Raw genomic sequence first — 19,841 nt, forward strand, 5'->3', positions numbered from 1 at the left:
TAAAAGCAGGTAAAAGCAGGAGAATGGAGGAATCCTCAGAATTCCAGCACGACACGGCACAGAATAGCGGTTAGTAGGTTAATCAAAAGGCTAGTTCTTGCTTCTCAAGCCTGTTGATTTTTTTTTTTTTTTTAAAAAAAACCTCTCAAGGTCCGAGAAGCTGACCTTGGCATCAGCCTCCCCACGATGAGCAAAGCTCACGTTTTGATACGCTGAGAATCAGGATCGCATAACCCTTTATTAGAAGCATTTCACACCGCACCTGGATGCACTGAGTCACAGGAGGTCATCCCGAGAGCTAGCGACTGCCTAAGGACAACGCTACACGGACACCCTTTTCTCACAGTCTCTCTCTGTATCCCCTCGGCAGATGCCAATGAGCACAGGTCTACCCACATCTGGGTGTCTTTTCCACAGATTTTCCTTCCACCCAGTTCCATCAAAATAGTGAGGAAACTGGCCAAGGCCGACTTGTGCTTCTAGAATTGCTCAGAGGAATCGCCTAAGGCGGCCCTTCAAGCCACACTTTCATATATTAAGAAGAAATTTAGATACATTAGGTACAACAAAAGCTTTTTATTAAATAACCCAGAAGAAAGATGCTTAAAAAGAACCCTTAAGCCTCTAACCCTTACACAGATAAACTGACAGCTGAATCCACAGTCATTGAAGCCAATGGGTGACTAGGATCAGTTATGAGTACAGATTCTTCTCCACACAAAAAAAAACATTTCTCGGAGACATTAGCTAATAGATGGCAAAGAACATATGAGTAATGAAAACAAGGTAGTTTGAGGATTTTGCAAAGAAAGAGGTGCACCGCACTGGACAGCCCAGGGTATACCTCAACCCGGTATCATGTAAAACCTGTGACCGCCCGTTCTTTCTGGTGGCACTTGGCATGAACACACTCCTCAGCACCCCACTACTGGGTGAGCGGCACGATCCAGCTCCATGAAGAAACACATAGCCCTTGTAACTAAGGTTAGCTCCCCTCAACTGAGCATGTAAACATTTCCCAGTGAATCATAGCTGCATAATAAATTTTCACAAAACTGCTCTTCTTTTCTTTCTGGAAGAGAAACTTTGGAATATTTCAACAGAAACTGGAAGAGCGAAGGCTATACACAAGAGATACCTGCCTGCAAACAACCTGCTTTTACATTAAAACTACCTCTGCCAAATCCCCATGACCAAAATCGTCCATGAAAGACATTTTCCATTCCTGGACAGCCTGTCCATGTTTATCAGCACATCTTTTATCCATAATATGACATGGTTTAGATGATATTTTTAGCATGTTTTATGCAGAAGGCTTCTTAAAAGCTTCCAACATTTGGTGGTTAGTACTGGAAAAATAATCCAGTATCCAGAGAAAAACCAGCTACAATTCTCAAAGTGCCGTTTAAAAAGGAAAAATATATCACTGGTATTTCTCAAGGATTTACCATCCCAATAATTTTACTTTACAAGGTGAAGGCCCAGCAGAGGCAGCTGTGATTCTTGCAGCTTTCCGGCAGTCACATAAAAGGACAACACTAAAGAAAAGCCAGCTCCTAAACACACAAATATCATCTCGATGCTTTTCTCCAACTTCCGAGAAAACAGAGCACATTCATGTCTACAGAATTTTAATTATGGCAAAACTATCAGACAGCTCTGACTCAGGGGTCCCTCTCTATACAGTAAGAGTTACGCGCTTTTCTCACATAGGTGTTTTCAGACTATTTCAGCAGAAATGGATTCATACATATACATACGTGTTTTGCTGAACAGCACGCTGCTACAGAGCTACTTTTGAAAACCAACACATTTACGGAATATAAAAAGCTTCTTTACCTTCTGAAGCCATCAGTATCAATCAGTGTATGGTATAACAAATACTTGTCAACAAAATAAGTAGAATATTATTAATATATATTGAAAGCAGGAGCAGGGTTTAAGCATAGACCTGAGAGATCTAAACGTACCACAAAGTTTCATAAAAAAAATCAACGCTCAGCTAAGACACTGGGGCCATAATATTTACAACATAAAATTATTCTCCACTGTAAAGAACCTTCACCACACTACAGTGTTTTCAGAAGCACTATATGTAGCGTACATTCATTAAGGTCGCTTTTTAGACAACGTTTTAGCACACAGATTTAAAACTGACTTGACAGGTTTGGAACTAATATTTCTGTATTACCTAACCAGAGTAGTTTTAAGTTCGGTTCTTTAAGAAATTCTGCATTGGATTTAGTTGCAAGAAAGACTATAAACACATGAATGATTGAATGCTGGGTTACCCAGAGATGAAGTTTGAGTAATAAGAATGGTTTATTGCTACGATTTACTTAGAGATATAAATCTATCAAGTTTGCAGTCTCAAGTATACAGTAAGAAGGGACAGTGGTCTACAAACAGCCGATATAGGACTATCTCAACTAAGTCTATAAAGCTAAACTGGAATATTTATTTCCAATGCTCTAACTAGTAGTCTAATCAGTAAAGCCCTTAAACTTGCAATAATATTTCACTGATGTGTACCAGAGCGTTACAAGTTATAAAATTTCCAATTTAATTTTACGGCATCCCTCAAGCTGTAGTAATTAGAAGACAAACTCACAGGGAAGCTGTTTATAGCTTCAGGGGTGAGAATTTTGAACCTGTCCTGCAGGTCACCCATGTCCTCAGGGTTCCCAGATCTAACAGCTGCCTGCAGACCCAGGAGTTTATTGTAATACTGCAGTAACTCCGCGCTCAGATGAAGGGGGCAGATGTAGATGACGTCCACGTTGGCATCTAAAACAAAGGGGCACAATACTCGTTATCGGGAGAAAGGTAGACTCCATTCAGAACAGCAATCTGATAATTCCTGATCATTTGCTAACAAACAGCTTCCCTAAAAGAGCACCGGGAATAAAAACGAGACCTGTAATTCCCAAATCTTAGTGGTTTAACTGCTTTTTCTGTGCTTCAGCATTTCTCTGAAGACAGGTCAGCAACCCAAAGAAATAACTAGTTTTCAGAATTCAATCTGCAGAACATATTGGGGGCAGAATTTTGAAAGAGTTGCAGGGGGATTTATATGCGCGACTCACATTAACATCAATGGGAATTGTGCACTGCTTTAAAAATATATCCCATTAACTTCAGTAAATTATAAAACTGAGCTATTAAGTTTAGAAAGCTGAGGAAATTGCAATTTCATATGCTGCCTGGATTTTGCATGGCCTGTTCCTATTCTTGTCCTGTCCGCATAAAAGCTCACGGTAGGATACCATTAATAACTATTGCTGAGCATGTGAGTGTGCAGATTAGCTAGTTAAATACCACAGTGTGAAAATCTGTTTTTCTGCATGTAAAACAACTTGGGCTGAAAGACTGCTTATACACAAATGCTTAGAGGTGAGAAAGTGAGTGTCTTTAACATACACTGTTTTGGAAAATTTTAACTACTCTGCTCTTCTAAAATAATAGATGAGCTAATGAATTAATGGGCCTTGCAGCATCAATAGAATACGCTGCCAAAAAGCACTCCTTAGGAAGTCTTTCATTGTCCTTACTGGGCACAGGAACAAGAGCCCTGAAAGTGCCAGGGACAACTGCTATTGCATATGAATGGGTCGGGAGCAAAGCAAATATTGGACTAAGGAAATCCCGAGCCTAACGTTATAACGGAATAAGATATCCCACTCATTCTCTTTATTCTGCTGTAACTGCTACAGCCAGACAACCTACATTAAAAATGTAAGGCCAGAATCTCAGTTGAAGCATTTTAGTAGTACAGCATCCAACAACCAGCCCTGCATCTGAAGCACCAACAGAGCCTTTATGTAATACAGTTCACTACCACATAAGTTTTTAAAATAATTAAAAGGACAGTTCATTAGAACTGTTAGCCGGTACTCTATTGCTTTTAGGGATTTCTCAGACTTGCAAAATGAGCCTGAAAATTTACCAGCTAGGATACAAAAAGCCTACTCGCCAATATCGGCTGCAACGTTGAATGGACGGCACTGTCAAAAATAGACAAGCGCAAGTAAATGTGTTGAATAAAATGCTGCAATACATTTTACTAACCCCTAGCACTGCCCTGTAAGGAGATATACATGTCTGGTTTGGACACTGAGGCTCCGGAGACAGATTAGCTAATAGCAGGTCACAACAAGCAAGGAAATCCTCTGGTGTGCTAAAGAAAAAGAAAACCAATATGGAAAATATCAATGCTTTCCTGCCAGGCACAGGTAAAGCTGCTGATCTAGTTACTAATTTAGTTAATATTTAACTAGTTTGTATCTTACTCGTGGTCTACTTTACATTTTAACATTAGAACCAATTTTCACGTTCACAGATTTAAAGTGATAAAGAATGCCTGTATAACGTGTTGACTTTGTCCCTTTAAGTTTCTAACTATCATTTTAGAGACAAAGAAAATCATCTGTGTTAAAAAAATGAAAAAATAAAACTGTACCATGGAAAAACAATACTCGTGCTGAGATAATATATAAAGGCAATTACATTATTATTTTAGGCAACTGTAAATTTCTGGATTTAATATATTTTTGTTACAAACTTACTAAATGGCATTTATAAAATAATAATGATACTGAAATATATATGAATCATGGAAAGTATGTCATTCCATGGAGCCAATGAAGTCGGTCATTGACAAATAATATTCTTCACTGCTTTGCTTAAAAGAGGACTGTCATTCTAGGAAAAACTTTTTAATGTATGCCTTTTGCCTGTTTGCCAATTAAAAAAAAAAGTTTTAAATAAGGGCTTGCTCTTTTCTAGCACATCTTTCACTCCGTATGAGCCTGAATGAACACGAGCAGAATTAGCTACCTAATTTTGTAGAACACTAAACACTTTTGATGGTTTGTGGTGCTCAGCATGCCACAGGATGAGGCTGCTTTACCTTATCACGGAGTTGGAAAGAATCAGTATGTTCTTCTCATGAATAATGTGGACAAGAGCAAATGCCACAGCAGATAAATTACTTCTGAGCTTATTACGTTCTCTATATTTAATGTTAATGCAAAAAGAATCAGTCATTCTCTATTACTCACAACTATGGGCAAATAACGATCAAAAAATAGGCAGCCAACAGCTCATAACATACCCAGTATGTCACACAGCCTTCCCATCTGCATATTCTGTTGGAGAGCAAGATCAGGAACATGCTCACGGATGCATTGGGAATATCCTGGAAAACAAGTAAAGCCCCTCACAAACTGTATGCAGGAACCCCCTGGTACCTATTTGAAAGAAATCAGACTTTCAGATTAAAAGCAGCTGTAACAAAAGCATTGTAAATCCCAAACACGGTATAGCACTAAGTGGATCATCTTTATGAATTTACTTTTAATAGTGAACTGATGTAATATCATGTTTTTATGTCATGAGATTTTAAATACAGACCTAAATGTTACAGACGTATAGAGCTTTGTAATTTAAACACCCAGACTATTTTGAGTCGTCTATATTGCTGGATTTTTTTTTTTAAACACTGAAAAAAATGACACCATCATTAAGCAAGATTCCTGGTACGTTTTGTCCTTCACACAGATAAAAGGCAACAAAATCACTTCATTAAGGAGATGTCTCAGCGATACCTGATCACTTTGTTGCAGAGGATGCATGACTGGCAGCCTGTCTGAGCGTGGATTATCTATTTGGAGGTCAGACTTCCAACTGATTGCAGACTGGCATGCAAAAAGACTGCAGGAAATGACATGACCACTCTAACTATAATCTCTAATCCTGTCATTTTTACATTCAGTTAATTCTAAATTAATCAGCATGCATATACAAACACACACCACCACACAATGTGGGTTGATAGCTGTGATTAAATCAATAAGGAAGTTCAGCCTAACATTCAGTGTCCGGCATAAAATCTTGATGGATCCAGTAACAAGATCCTTACAACATTTCCACAGATCTGCACATGGCTGATCATCTGAAACATATGAAAAACTTAAGTTTGACTAAAATCTGCTCAGTATTTCAGTGCTTTCATTTTGGAAGACAGTAATAGAGGATCTTCCAGGCAAATTACAAGGACAATTATTATAAGTAATCAGCATTCTAAGGTGCTGTGGCAATGTCACTTTGCACACAGGAGGGCAGAACATAATCAAAGAAATGGAAACCACCAGTTTCATTTTTTGTAATTTTGTGTAAAACTACAAAGAAATGGAAATCACCAGTTTCATTTTTTGTAATTTTGTGTAAAACTTAGATATTGTAGTTAGCACAATGGTACCAGGCACCTGCAGAACTACATAAATGCAAAAGATACAGATTTTCTTTGCCACTCTAATATTAAGCTACAGTAACTTGAAAAAGCTTGCTCTGATTACTTAACTTTATCTCGAGGCTTCATTTTGTTCTCTCAGGTGAAGATCAATTTTAAGCCACTAATAATGCTGCCTAACAATTCCAAAACATTCCAATGTCCAATGTAGGAAGTAGCTGATTTCCTTACACTAAACTGTCCTCTTGAAAACACGTTTCTTTTTAAAAACTAAATCTGGACAGAAAAATAACGTGCAAATATCACTTGGAAAATCAGTAATTATTTGGAAGGAATAATAGTTAAAGTAGCCATCAAACAAAAGTTAAAACTTGCATGTTGCTATGGTTCTGCAGATACAGCATAGCATTATACCAACTACCACATGTAGATATGTTTTATTAAGATATTAATTAACAATATATTAGCTTCCATTGACATGACCCCATTAGATTTAGCGCGAGGAATATTCCCTCCTTGTGAATATTCACCTTCCAATGGACATCATGAACCACATTAATCCTCGCGCCCGATACGTTTTGAACTCTCTGTGCTTACAGGGCTGGTCATCTCACACTGCCTATTACAGGCAGAGGCGTAATATTCCTTTCCTTGCAGTTTAAACAAAACGCAACCCAAATGAATTACATATACTGTGATCATAGCCTACGTGTTCCAGTACAACTATAACCTGTGCCATCATTCCTGTTTTATTATGTACAGCTGGTTTATGTATCACTAACATTTTGTGCTACAGCATTTGGTCTCAAACGCATGAAACATTTTGGAGAAATTTGCATTTGCCAGAAGCCAAAGCTCCTATTTTGATTCAAAGAACCACTACTTTCGCTGAGCTATACCTGCAATCTGGGTAAGTTAAACTCCAAATGGTGACTGAAAATAGTGATGTTGACAAAAGGCAGCGGTGGCAGAGCACTTGAGGATGTGGTTGTTCATTTGCAGGAGGCATCAGTGCATCATGGCACCCCACTGGTGGAGCTGGTCTGCAGGAGGGTCGACCTTGCAAAGCGAGAACTAAAATTTTGATTTCTCACTTCAGTGGCACTGAAAGGGCACGGAGGGCCTTCCTCCTTCACGAGAGTTTTACGATAGCATACGTGCAATGGCTTCAGTGGAATGTTCCCAGTTCACACGGGGGTAAGCGTAGGGAGAGTTATAGAAGTACTAAAATAAAGGGTGTATGAATTAATGGTAGAGGGCCTCCTTTCACCTCCCTTTTCAGCCTCAGCCATGACCTAATGCCCTTTAACTGCCATTTTCTTAATAAATTTTGCACATCTCAAAGTGTTCTCTCAACAAGGAACCTGCAACACTTTTCAAACTCGCCTTTGGAAAAAGCAGGAGCAGTACAGAGCGGGAGGTGGATGACAGTTTCAGTAACCACAGGGCGATGGCTGGAGGGGAAGGAGGAAAAAGAGCTACATAGGATTCAGCCACCTTGTGCTTCCCAGTGCTTGGGACAGGTCTAATAAATAATACCTAACTTTTCTCACCGTACTTGGCACACCTACTGTTCAGCTGAAACTGCTTTTAAAAAGGATTCGTGTTATCACACATGAGGAAGCTTTGATAAATATACAATAGGTTATATAAGGTGACAAATTTTATATAGTGTAAAGGTAACTATTTGGGTAGAAAGACCGATGAATCATTTAAAAATTGTTCAATGAAAAACAATATTTTGAATCCCAAATACTGCAGAAGGGTTTTCGTCCATTAGAGTGCAGGAATACACCTGATTAGAAAGTTCAAATTCAATTTTCCTTACACTAGCTGACAAAAATGCTAAACAATCTTTAAGCAATGGATTCTACTTTCTGTTTTTAGCTCTACTAGAAATCCAAAGGGTTTTTTTTTTGTTTGGTGAAATAAATGGAAACATTTGTCCTCACAGCAGTGTAATTTAAGCCCTTCACTATCCCTTTTCCTGGATTATTTCCAGAAACTTGACATGAGTCTGAAACTGTTGTGAAAATGAAGACTGCTGAGAAATTCACAGCTACGACTACCTCCATTTACTGGAATTCCACTTGCATGGGAAGAAAAAATCAGACCCTGACTTGCCCTAAATACTGAAGTCAAGGAAATGTGAGTAGAGAATTTCAGGCTCTATTTTTGATTGACAAAACTGAGGAGAGAAACCACTAGCAGAGTATTGTCAAACTTCTGTTGCTTTGTGTTTATCTGCTCTGTTCCCATTCTTGTAATTTAGACATATTTTTATGATTACCCAGACTCAGGCCTTAAAAAAAAAAAACCCTGCTGAAATCAGCTGTCATTTTGTATATTTAGTCCTCTTAGACTGAAACAAATGCTACTTGTTTAAATTGCCTAGGTTCCTAGAAGTCTACTCAAACAGACTTCTTAATTGTAACATTCCACAGGGCTAAAGAAAAGAAGGCAAAATATTTCAGGGTATTTAGCCGTTCCTTTCCAAACCAAATATTACAAGACATGGCAAATCAAAAGCGTAACTGGGAAATACCTGAGAACAATGGTACGAGCCGGAAGCATTCCAGTAAGGGGTCCAAAATTTTGCAAGTGTCTTTTAAAATGTGTAGGAGCAGAATAATAAAACATGTAAAATTATTTCTGTTCTTACATATAAAAGGTTTTTAGTGGAAAGACTTTGTGTTTTCGTCTTTTAAATTTTAAATTTTAAATATAAGCTATTCGTAAAATTATAGAAAACCAAATTTGGTCAATTCCTTAGTCATTTTACGTTCATGTTTCTCAAAACCAGTTTGATCTTAACATTTCAAAAGAAAAAAATGCCATGTGCTTGCATTACATTTCAATAAGCTAAATGCTTATCATTATTTAACACACAAAACCCCTATGGAACTCTCAATACAGTCAAACTTAGCAAAAACAAGCACGAACAACTTTTTCAAACAGCACTTTCAAATCCCTCCTTTGGAGGGCACAATATATTTTTCCATGCTCTACTTAAATAGGTTTCCTAATTTTCTAAGAAAACATCTGCACTCAAATTATCTTACTTTCTTCCTCATTAAGGGAAAATTTCCACTTGAATACTGCAGCCTCCTACGCATGCATATACAAGTTCTCGTATTTACAGCAGAATGTGGTATAAAGTGTGTTACAGAATCAGGGCCCAGGCTCCAGGTGAAGTGCTAAATTAAGTGGAATTTCCCTCGAGTTTAGAATTTACTTAAGAGGTTGAAATATTTTAAAAACTTTTATAAATTCCCCTGTATATTACAAATTCATCAGGAGCAGAGGAACAGGGACATAATGATTATGTTAGCCTGTTTTGATTATACTGAGATTTTTTTAAATACAACTTTGAAAGCATCTGTTCTACAACAATTCTGCTGACTTCTAAATTCACGCACCTAATTAGTAATTGCTTTTTCCTCTATAAATGCTCTCCTTCACATTTTAACTTAATTCCTACACTGGAATGTATAAATTATTTTTAAATGATCCTGATTTAAAATAGGACTCAGTCACGTGATTTAACCTAGCATATTCACAGAAGACTGAGACAGAGGTGTAATTAAAACCAGTTGTTCATCAAATGTATATTTATGTTAAACATAGTCAGCAGAATCATGAAATAAAAGTCTACCTGGGCTCCAAAACTGAGAGCTTAAAACTTATTTACAGTCTTCATTAATTCAGGTCTTAACCAATTCACTTTACGAAATCCTGAATCTCTCAGGTCAATTAATTTGCTATGTAAGTACAAAAAAATAAATCAAGTTACACGCATTTTGACAGGATTTCATGTTTTAAGAGATTACCGGTGCATTTTAGAAATTCCCAGGAAATCATATTCTGTAATTTCTAAACACCTACACTTTGCCATTGCATTGCAGAAAACAGCTTTTAAGCTCCCCAATTCATAAATGTAATTAAATAATTACATTAGTGCTAATTAACATGAAACTGCAGATTATTTAAGCGCAAAAAACACTATTCAACTTCTTAATTATTCTTGTTCACACAGCATTTCCTTTTGCTCAGGCGCCCTAGGTGCAAATAAAGCATCCCATCTGCTCGTAATTAGAACTAAATAATTTCAGAGAATGTAGCTTATCATTTTGACTGCACATTTGATTAAAAACAGTGTACAAGCAATATCCTGGCTTATTGCTGTAACAGCAACAACACACACAGGCCCATGTTTTCCTATCATTAAAGAAGACTGAAAACATTATCTGTTATTTCAGGGGGAAAAATACAACTTTTTAGTTCATTTCATACAGATGAAAGCAAATTACAGCAAATCACCTCTCCACTGAATAGCGGCCCCCACATAATGACTTTATTTGCTTAATCCCCAAATTAAACGCCGTTTCGAGCGAAGGCCCTGTGTTATTACTCTCATCATGTCGAGAACATTTTCCTGCCGAGACCAATTTGAATAAAACAAGGGGCCTTCCTTGAACTCAATCAAGGAGTCATAATGTGGTGGGTAATAGAGGTTGCTGATAGATTTGCAGGCAAAAGTGTTATACCTAATGATGGGATATGGATAATAGTCCTCCTGGAGGTCCTGATGCGATTCCAGTTGGCTGCCAGATGCTAAAAATCAAGAAGAGCATTGATCAGTGACAGGAAGCTGTAGTGGATTCATCTAGTCAAACTTCAGCTGTTTTTCCACTGTACAGTTAAGCCAGGCATAAATTATATTAATTGATTTAATTACATACTTAAAACATCTTCCCCAATTAATTTAATTAGGTGGCTACATGAAGCTACTGGCAGGGGAAGATTAGAGGCTGCTCACTTAATTAACAGAATATGAATGAAAAAAAGAGAAAGCAAACATAAATGAAATTGTGAGCACTAATTAAGAGGCTGTCTGCAAACTTAAATACTTTCTGACAAAGTGGTGACAGGAATGTAGACAAGAGAGGGATTTTTTTTTTCAGCAAATTAAGTGCCACAAGGTATATATAGGGAACTAAGGTAATGCAGTTAAAACATTGATTTTCTGACAGAACTACTGAAGTCAAAGTGAAGGGACATTTTCAATAGAAACACTGCAACAGATTTTGCAGCCACAAAGGCTGAATCGCTGATGAAGGATGAAATATGATACTCGGACAAGTGTATGGTTAAAGGGGAAAAAAATGGAAACAGCTTATTGCAATCACTGAAGCAAGAGATGTTTAGAAAAGAAGTGCTGCCGTAACAGCTGGTAGCACTGCACACCTTGGCCCTGATGTAAAAATTCTCCAGGTGTCTCTGACGTGATTCCTTCAGGGTCTTTTTCACACGTGCCATGTGATTATGCAAGAGCCAAGAAACAGCGATCACACCTGATGCCCACTGCTGCTGCCTGAGGTGGACATAGGCTTTTCTGGCCCGGTAACATCGCCATGTTGCTTGGATCTTTGTAGCAGCCATTTCGGTACCCCCTTGGCCTTTGTATCTTTGGCCAGGTCGATTTAAGATCTTTTCCACAGTTGACTGATTCTTTATCACTGACAGAACATCACTTTTGGTGGGATTGTTGTTAAGCTCAAAGTCTGATGCAACTTCTGCCAACTTTTTACAGCTTATTGTAGCCAACGGTACAGCATAGTCCTTGAGAAGCTTTTCTGTACGTTCCAAAAAAAGGACAATGCTCTCCCAGGATAAACAATAACGCTGCTTGAATGCCAGAAAGCCTGGAGCTTTCTGGTCTATTGTGCCATGGTAAGCAGCAATGTCGCAATCAAAGCACGGATCCTGTAAGGACTGACATGGAGACATTTGCAGGGGCTGCGGGAAGAGAACAGCCACAGATTAAGAGTAATTGCCACTGACTGTAAATGAGTGGTCGAGACACACTACTGTATTACTGTTTACCACTGAACTGTGTGAATTTATGCATCTAAATACACTCCTCATTATGACTGATACATCAGAACCACAAAGTCTAGCTCATCTTTACCAAAAAACCCATTCCCACACACGAAGACCTCAGAGGTCATGCAAGATTATGAGCATTTTTAACAGAAATGCATTAATTGCACAGAGGAACTATGCTTGATTTACCAAACATAAAAATTAAGCTCTAGAGTGATGCACCGGACTACAAGCAGAAAGTAACTGCAATAGCATTCTTCCACTGAGACTGCTTCCACCTGTCCCAGGAGAACGGGTAACATCCTGCCATATAAACGCAAACAGGGTAAAATTTGGGAATAGAAATGTTCCTGCCTCTTAACAAAACTCCGTATTTACTGGCACCTTTAGCCGGCAACTCATCAGCTCTGCTTTTCAATCCAAGTGCACTATTTTCAAACTATTTGGGGGTAATTATTTTTATTTACATTAATAACTCATTGATCTCCATTTCTTGAAAGGTTTGCTTTGGTTTTGATTTTTCAGATTTCCTCTTTCATTTTCAGATCTCCTCAACGGCACAGAAGTCAGAGTCTGGAAAGATCAAGCAAAAGTCCAGACAGTTTGCTATGGGACCCAATAATTAGCCATAAACAGAAAGAAACGTCCCTTTTGCATGGGGATCAAGAACAATCAGCAAGCATTAAGCAGTCAAGGTCAAACTCCCCTATAGTCTTCTGTAAATATAAAGGGAAACACTACATTTGCTTAACTGCAGTGAGGGAGATTTAGATGAAACATTAAAAAACTCTTTTATAACAGTAAAGATAGTTAGTTAAGCACTGGAACAGATGGCCTACAGAGACTGTGGAGTTGCTATCACCGAAAGTTTTCAGAACAGGTTAGAAAAACATCTGTCTTCAATATTACAGGTTCAGGTAGTTCTGCCTGGAGGTCTAGATAACCTCCTAACACCCTTTCTAGACTTATTTTCTAAGATTCTGTGAAAAAGCAGACAAATTTAGGTAGAAAACTTGAGAAAATAGAAACTGGCAACATACAAAGTATTTCCTACTTACTTCACTATTTACTAGCTTTGGTTCAAACCCTCCTGTACCAATTCAGTGATTTGCAGTCACTTCCTAAACTATCTCTGGTCAAGACAATATTAAAAACGTGAATAAAAACCTCATTATCCTCACTATGTAAATACCTGTGTCTGAAAGGTAATCTGCAGCTCAGATTCCAACTGTTGAGCTGGATACCTCCACGCCGACTTTGATTTCCTTGCTGAAACCACGGAGCTGCTGGTTGGAAGTGGTGCAATGTTACCTTTACTAGAGGAATTTATGCCATAAATTGCTTCCTTTGAGTTTGGGAAGGTGCTGGTGTTTGCACTCTCAGGGTCCACCCTACTACTAATCTCTCCTGTACCAAAGAAAAAAATTGATCACAGGTTTCATTGTTAGAGGAAATGCAACATCGGCATCAAAACGATACTCTACCACCTACCGTTAGGTACTGGCATGCTCCAGTTTGCTCTCATGTCCAAGTGGGTTGCAATTTTCAGTTTTAATCTATAATGTTCTAAAGTTTGTAATATGCCAGCTAACGGTATACCCAGGATAACAATCTTTAAATATTACCACTTATATTCCAGGTTATTCCATATATAATTTTAGTTTTCAATCCCCGCTTTTCATTAGGAGAACTTTTCAAATTTATGGGATTGCTATGGAGCCCACTGCTCATTTTGCTTACGCTCCTTTCCATACTGATGTCACATGCCACAAGCAGCTGTAGCAACAACAGTTTGGATACACTTTGTGATAGATCAGAATCCCACTGCCCAGAACATACTCGCTTATTAGGGAGTCATTCATTTAACCACACTGGCAAATAGATGCTTGATCAGCTGTTTTAAGTCATGACTTAGAGTAGCACTAGCTTTACACTAATATCAATGGTCAGATCTTCCGGTTCAGGTGCTTAGAATTTGAAACATGCAGGTAGGAACCTACCAGGGTTTCAGAAATGAAGAGGAACCAAATCCTCACAGGGATTAAGAAATCTGATTCCCATTCAGTTGCAAGACACAGGATACTCACGTACATCTTTATGCACTTAGTATTCTTAAGAATTGGAGTGAGTGCTCATTATGCAGCCGTTTTCTTGTGAGATAAAACAAGGGCCTGAAAGTGAACTTGGAGATGCACTTGATGGTTGTTATCAATCCTTTGCACTCACCTACAGTTGACTTCTTGTGCTGTCTGTGAAATTCATGGAAAGGCGCTGCTTTGGATACAACAGGAGGTATCTGGAGAGTTATCTTTACTGCTGGAGGGATAAGCCTTTGTTCAGTTAGGCTCAGAACACCTACAAGAAGATGACATTACTGAACAATTCATATACATTCCAGCTACGAAAGCATTAGTAACAACAAAGAAGGAATTAAACAAAGGCAGACTCAGGTCCTTCCAATTCCAAATCAAAACTAGAAAAGCAGCAGTTTTCTTATCTTTCAATATTTTACCTTCAAAGAAGGTGAACTTTGTCTATAAAAATTGACAAATACATGAAACACGTAGTAATGGTGCTGATTCTGAGAAGGAATTATGTGCTTGTACAATGGCAATTTAATACACAGAATGGATGAGAATTAACTCTTGTAAATCACAACGTAATCATGAATACGGACAGATCGCTATAGTAGTCCAAGTGTAGATCTAGTTAAGATTGAATGATTAAGAACCAGACATTAATCATGACTGTTTGACTATGTTATTTAGTCATACAAGAGCCCTCCATCACACACAATTCTTCTTTCCAGTAGCAACTGAACTCTGTGAATTACAAAATAACTGACTCGGACAGGATAATGCTCAACATAACATATGCTATGCCCTAAGTTAGCTACCACATGGAGTAAGTAGTCCGAAGTTCATCTCTACCCTTTGCAACATTTGAGATCACAATTCTTACAAGTTTTGAGGTGCCAATTTGATTACCAGATACCTGCTGCATATAGCAAACAATTCTGCTGAGGCAGCACACATCTGGTGGCAACAGTACCCAGGTGGGCTCCTGTGACTCACCTTTTGTTACATCTTCTTCCAACAGGGGTAAGGGAGAATCCACGTGGTGAGAGGCAGGCAAACCCCAAAGGCTGCTAACTGTATGACCTTTCATTATCTTCTGACCACGCATCTAGGAAGAGACAGAATCCTCTTTTAACAAAGAAATCCTGGATTTAAAAGACATACTTTCCTACTCCCACAATAATAAATAATAAATATAATTTTTGCTATGGATCATTTCATTAAGATTTAATAATGTAACAGTGCAAGCACTGCTTTTACTACTTATGAACATGCCACAGTATTATCTACTGTCATTACTTTAGTAATTTAAAATAAAGTTAATTAAATCCAATTGATGTCTTGTGACTTCTGCTATGCAAAAATCAGTGTACTAGTTAATAAAGGAATCACAAGAAGTTTGCTCAATTTTAATGAGTATAGTGTAAACAGTATTTCTTGACAGAACACTAAATAAGTAAGTATTTTCATATATATATAATATAAATACACAGGTGTTGTGGTTTAACCCCAGCCAGCAACTAAGCACCACACAGCCACTCACTCACTCCCCCCCAGTGGGAGGGGAGAGAGAATCGGAAGGGTAAAACTGAGAAAACTCATGGGTTGCGACAAGAACAGTTTAATAATTGAGATTAAATAAAATAATAAATATAATAGCAATAATAAAAAATTGTAATGAAAAGGGAAACAAGCAAAGAGACAGAGGAACAAACCCCAGGAAAAACAAGTGATGCAACCCGCTCACCACCCGCTGACTGATGCACAGCCCGTCCTGAGCAGTGATCCCCGTCCCCCAGCCAACTCCCCCCAGTTTATATACTGGGCATGATGTCATATGGTATGGAACACCCCTTGAGCCAGTTGGGGTCAGCTGCCCTGGCTGTGCCCCAATAATAAATATAATAGCAATAATAAAAAATTGTAATGAAAAGGGAAACAAGCAAAGAGACAGAGGAACAAACCCCAGGAAAAACAAGTGATGCAACCCGCTCACCACCCGCTGACTGATGCACAGCCCGTCCTGAGCAGTGATCCCCGTCCCCCAGCCAACTCCCCCCAGTTTATATACTGGGCATGATGTCATATGGTATGGAACACCCCTTGAGCCAGTTGGGGTCAGCTGCCCTGGCTGTGCCCCCTCCCAGCTTCTTGTGCACCTCCTTCCTGGCAGAGCATGGGAAGCCGAAAAGTCCTTGACTTAGTACAAACAGTGCTTAGGCAACAACTGAACCAGCAGTGTGTTATCACATTATTCTCATGCTAAATCCAAACCACAGCACTATGCCAGCTACCAGAAAGAAAATTAACTCTACCCCAGCCAAAACCAGGACAACAGGCAAGGTACGAGAAAGAAAAGGAAATACTTTTAATTATGTAAATAAATTCTTCCTAGGAAGAATACCAGTGGAATTAAAATATGTGGAACTACTCATAAATCAGGGAACAGTATCACAGACTTCCGGAGTTTCAGGGTTCCTCAAGGACAGCAGGGAATGACACAGCCTGATAATGTGATGTGGAAACAAGTGCCACACTGGCTGTGCTAATATGGGGATTAAAGCTCCCTTACTTCCCCAATTAACCTGTGCTTGCCGGAAAAAAATGGAACCTGCTGGTTCTAAGTGCCAGGAATTCAAGCAGTGACACACATCACTTTGCGATAGTGATATCGTGCGTCTTACTGTTACGCTTATTATCGCGCATATAGAGCGTTGCACAGGGAAAAGAATATATTGCCACCTTATACTTCCAAATTATAAATACAAAACCCCTGTGTTATCATCTATCATTTTTTTCTCTCTCCAATATGCTAAGTATCTTCAGTTTCTTTCTGACTAGGAATACACAAACTATTCCATTTGCAATGTGGGCTGTACTCAACTCCTAAAGAAACAGAGCACGAGATATTCAGTGGGTTTAAAGCATTACAGCACGTGCAACTTCAAGGAAAGTAATATCACCGAGATCTCTCACGTGATGATAGTGAACCACCACCAGCAGATTATATTGTTCCCTCTCACCTGGCTGATGCTAGAAAAATGAGAATGATAAACCTAGAGAGACATGAAAGATTCAGCTTAAACTCAAATGTTTTATGAAGCAAAAGGAAAATTTAACATTAGTCTACGAAACCTTACTCTGTCAACAGATTTTCTTAAAATCTAGACAAAGGTTTCTTAGCTTTAGCAGCTAAACTACCTAGAGACCATATGTGCTCTAATATAGGCTGCCCAGAACTTCCTCTGCAACTTGAGAGGTTCTCCAGTGACTTTCATGCTGGGTCGAGGCAAGACAAGAAGGAAGCGACTAAATTTGAATGAATAGGGTAAATAAGTGCCAACACACAGGTGTGAATACGTTATCAATCTCAAGAAGATGAAAGGTAGTTGGAGGGGCATACGGCCCTTTGAGCAAACAGGAAAGCCAGCAGGCAGATTGGACAAAGGAAAGACCTGGGGGCAGCAGGGTTAGGAAAGAACATAGCGACAGGCTGGACAGAGCCTGGCAGAGAATCGGGCAGAGAAGGCTGGGATATATTCTGGAAACAGACTCAGGAGACAACTGCAAGGAACAGAGAGACTGGGGCAAGATAAAAATGGGAAAAGGGGAAACTGAGGGAAAAGGAAGCAACCAGCTTTGTATGCAATGGGGCACATCTCCCTCACAATTCACAGCGGACCTCAAGATCCCACAAGTCTCATCTTCAGTCAGCAAATAGCTGTGAAGCCAAATAGAAAAAGTCCCATGCTTTTGTAGGCAAGAACCTGTTAGCAGCTACTCCACTAGTCTAATGATTAGAAATTCTTACATTGGATAGAAATGTTTGAACCTTACTGATAAGCGCTATATGGAAAACAACCTAATGACATGTGCTGGAAATGTTTTTATTTGCTTTTTAAAAAATTATTTCACTATCATTGATAAACTACCCTAAAATAATATTAAATACGTAAGATCACAAAGCTAGGAAAGATTGATAGATCCGCAAAATGGAAATAATGGTATTTACCTCTTTTATAGAGCACATTGGGACTTCCTGGTTTAAAATACTAGGTTTTAATGACTGATTATCATGCTTGCGTACAGCTTTTAGTACAATAGGATCCAGGCCATGACTGGGATCTTTGAGCACTGCTGTGTCATAATTAGTGAATAACATCAACCATCAACTTTATAGAAAGGGATAGGCAATTCTAAAGGACTGCTTATAAACCTAACAGGAAAATGAGATAGATCAAAATAAACTGTTGTAATTTTTCCTCCCAATTTGTATAACAACACTGTCCACAAGAGACATTAGGGATAGAAAATATAAATGCTTTATCATAATAGAAATCTTTCAGGCACTCATTTTAGTTGTGGCCATTATGAAGCATTATGCTTTAAGGGATATAGATGTATGAATCTTCATGCCCTTGTGTTCCAAGAAAATAGCAATAAGCATATAACAAAGATTAACTTTATACCAGCTGGCATATAAGTGGCTTGATACTGAGAAAAGGAAATAATAAACCACACTTTTCTACTCACTCTCAGCCCCAGCAGTTTGTTGAGGACACAAAAATATATAAAAAGAAAGAAATTTAATTAAACAGTGACTCCTTTTCTAGGCTATTGTTACAGTATCAGCAAAGAGGCACTGATTTTGCTATTGGTCACTTTTATCCCAGTTTAAATCCCAGGAGTTTTGTTATGATAAACAGCACCATGAAACATAGGTATTTCATTTGTGTTCAGAGATGTAATAAGCTACAAAGAAAAGCAATTAAGGTGGAGTGTTTGAGTTCAAAAGCAGCCCAGAGGCTTTTGAATTTTTTTTTTTTAACCAGATATAGATATTTAATTCTTCTTTGCTGTATCCTTTAATTTCTATAAAGTCCATGGCAGGTGTCACATTAAAATAAGGACAGATGCAGCTGCAATGTAATTTAAGCTCTCATTTACACTGCACAGTGCCACTATGATGCACTTCATTACATAGTACAGGCAACATAGCAGAACTACGGAGCTCACCCAAAACCAGTCACCTACGAAAATTCCACCCAATCTGTACACCCTTCTTCTGTGTTCTTCCAGCATCCCATTAGACACATTAGCTGCCCTCTTGAAGACTTCAGTGAGGTACCAAAGAAAAATTTTGCTTTCATCCTTCAGTTATTTTCACTAAAATTAAGCCAACTCAATTACAACAGTAAGACCTTAAAAATAATAAAAATATTAAGTACTCCAAGAAAAAGGTTTACTTTTAGCATCATGATAAAGTTTTATTACCATTACTCAGTGATTTAACTTAAAAAGATATTTAAAAGGTTCCATCTTTTTAAAAGGTTTTCAACAGACTTCCATCTGCGTATGCCAGCACAATTTAAAACCTTAACTCACACCTACAGCTTCCATGACCCTTTCAGTGATGAAAGTGAACCCTTTTAACCTGATAACTCTTTTCAGTGAAGAAAGTTTTTCTAATAGATTAGATATTAGGAAAAATTTCTTCACTGAAAGGGTTATCAGGCACTGGAACAGGCTGTAGGCAGACAAGGTGCTTAGAGACACAGTTTAGTAGTGGACAGGTACGGTTGGGCTCGATGATCTTAAAGCTCTTTTCCAACCAAATGATTCTATGA

General features: G+C 38.4%; 1 protein-coding gene across 9 annotated transcripts in view; it reads right to left on the minus strand.

The window, feature by feature from the left end:
* Positions 1 to 19,841, minus strand: part of IQCH (IQ motif containing H) — a 73,128-nt gene that overhangs the window by 40,409 nt on the left and 12,878 nt on the right. For 7 of the 9 annotated variants that reach the window (XR_004841850.1, XM_035893216.1, XM_035893215.1 and 4 more), the window contains 7 exons: positions 15,211 to 15,322; positions 14,363 to 14,491; positions 13,329 to 13,543; positions 11,498 to 12,049; positions 10,798 to 10,864; positions 5,114 to 5,197; positions 2,612 to 2,787 (listed from right to left, as the gene is read on the minus strand). Coding sequence is in view for 8 of the 9 variants with exons in the window: in XM_035893216.1 (XP_035749109.1) it covers positions 2,612 to 2,787; positions 5,114 to 5,197; positions 10,798 to 10,864; positions 11,498 to 12,049; positions 13,329 to 13,543; positions 14,363 to 14,491; positions 15,211 to 15,322 (1,335 nt within the window). In the remaining variant the exon portion in view is untranslated. Of the gene's footprint in view, positions 1 to 2,611; positions 2,788 to 5,113; positions 5,198 to 10,797; positions 10,865 to 11,497; positions 12,050 to 12,603; positions 12,686 to 13,328; positions 13,544 to 14,362; positions 14,492 to 15,210; positions 15,323 to 19,841 lie in introns of those variants that run through there. The other 2 variants (XM_035893222.1, XM_035893223.1) reach the window with 2 other exon arrangements.

This window comes from Egretta garzetta, unplaced genomic scaffold, assembly GCF_000687185.1.
Source record: "Egretta garzetta isolate BGI_Z169 unplaced genomic scaffold, ASM68718v1 scaffold634, whole genome shotgun sequence".
NCBI lineage: Eukaryota > Metazoa > Chordata > Aves > Pelecaniformes > Ardeidae > Egretta > Egretta garzetta.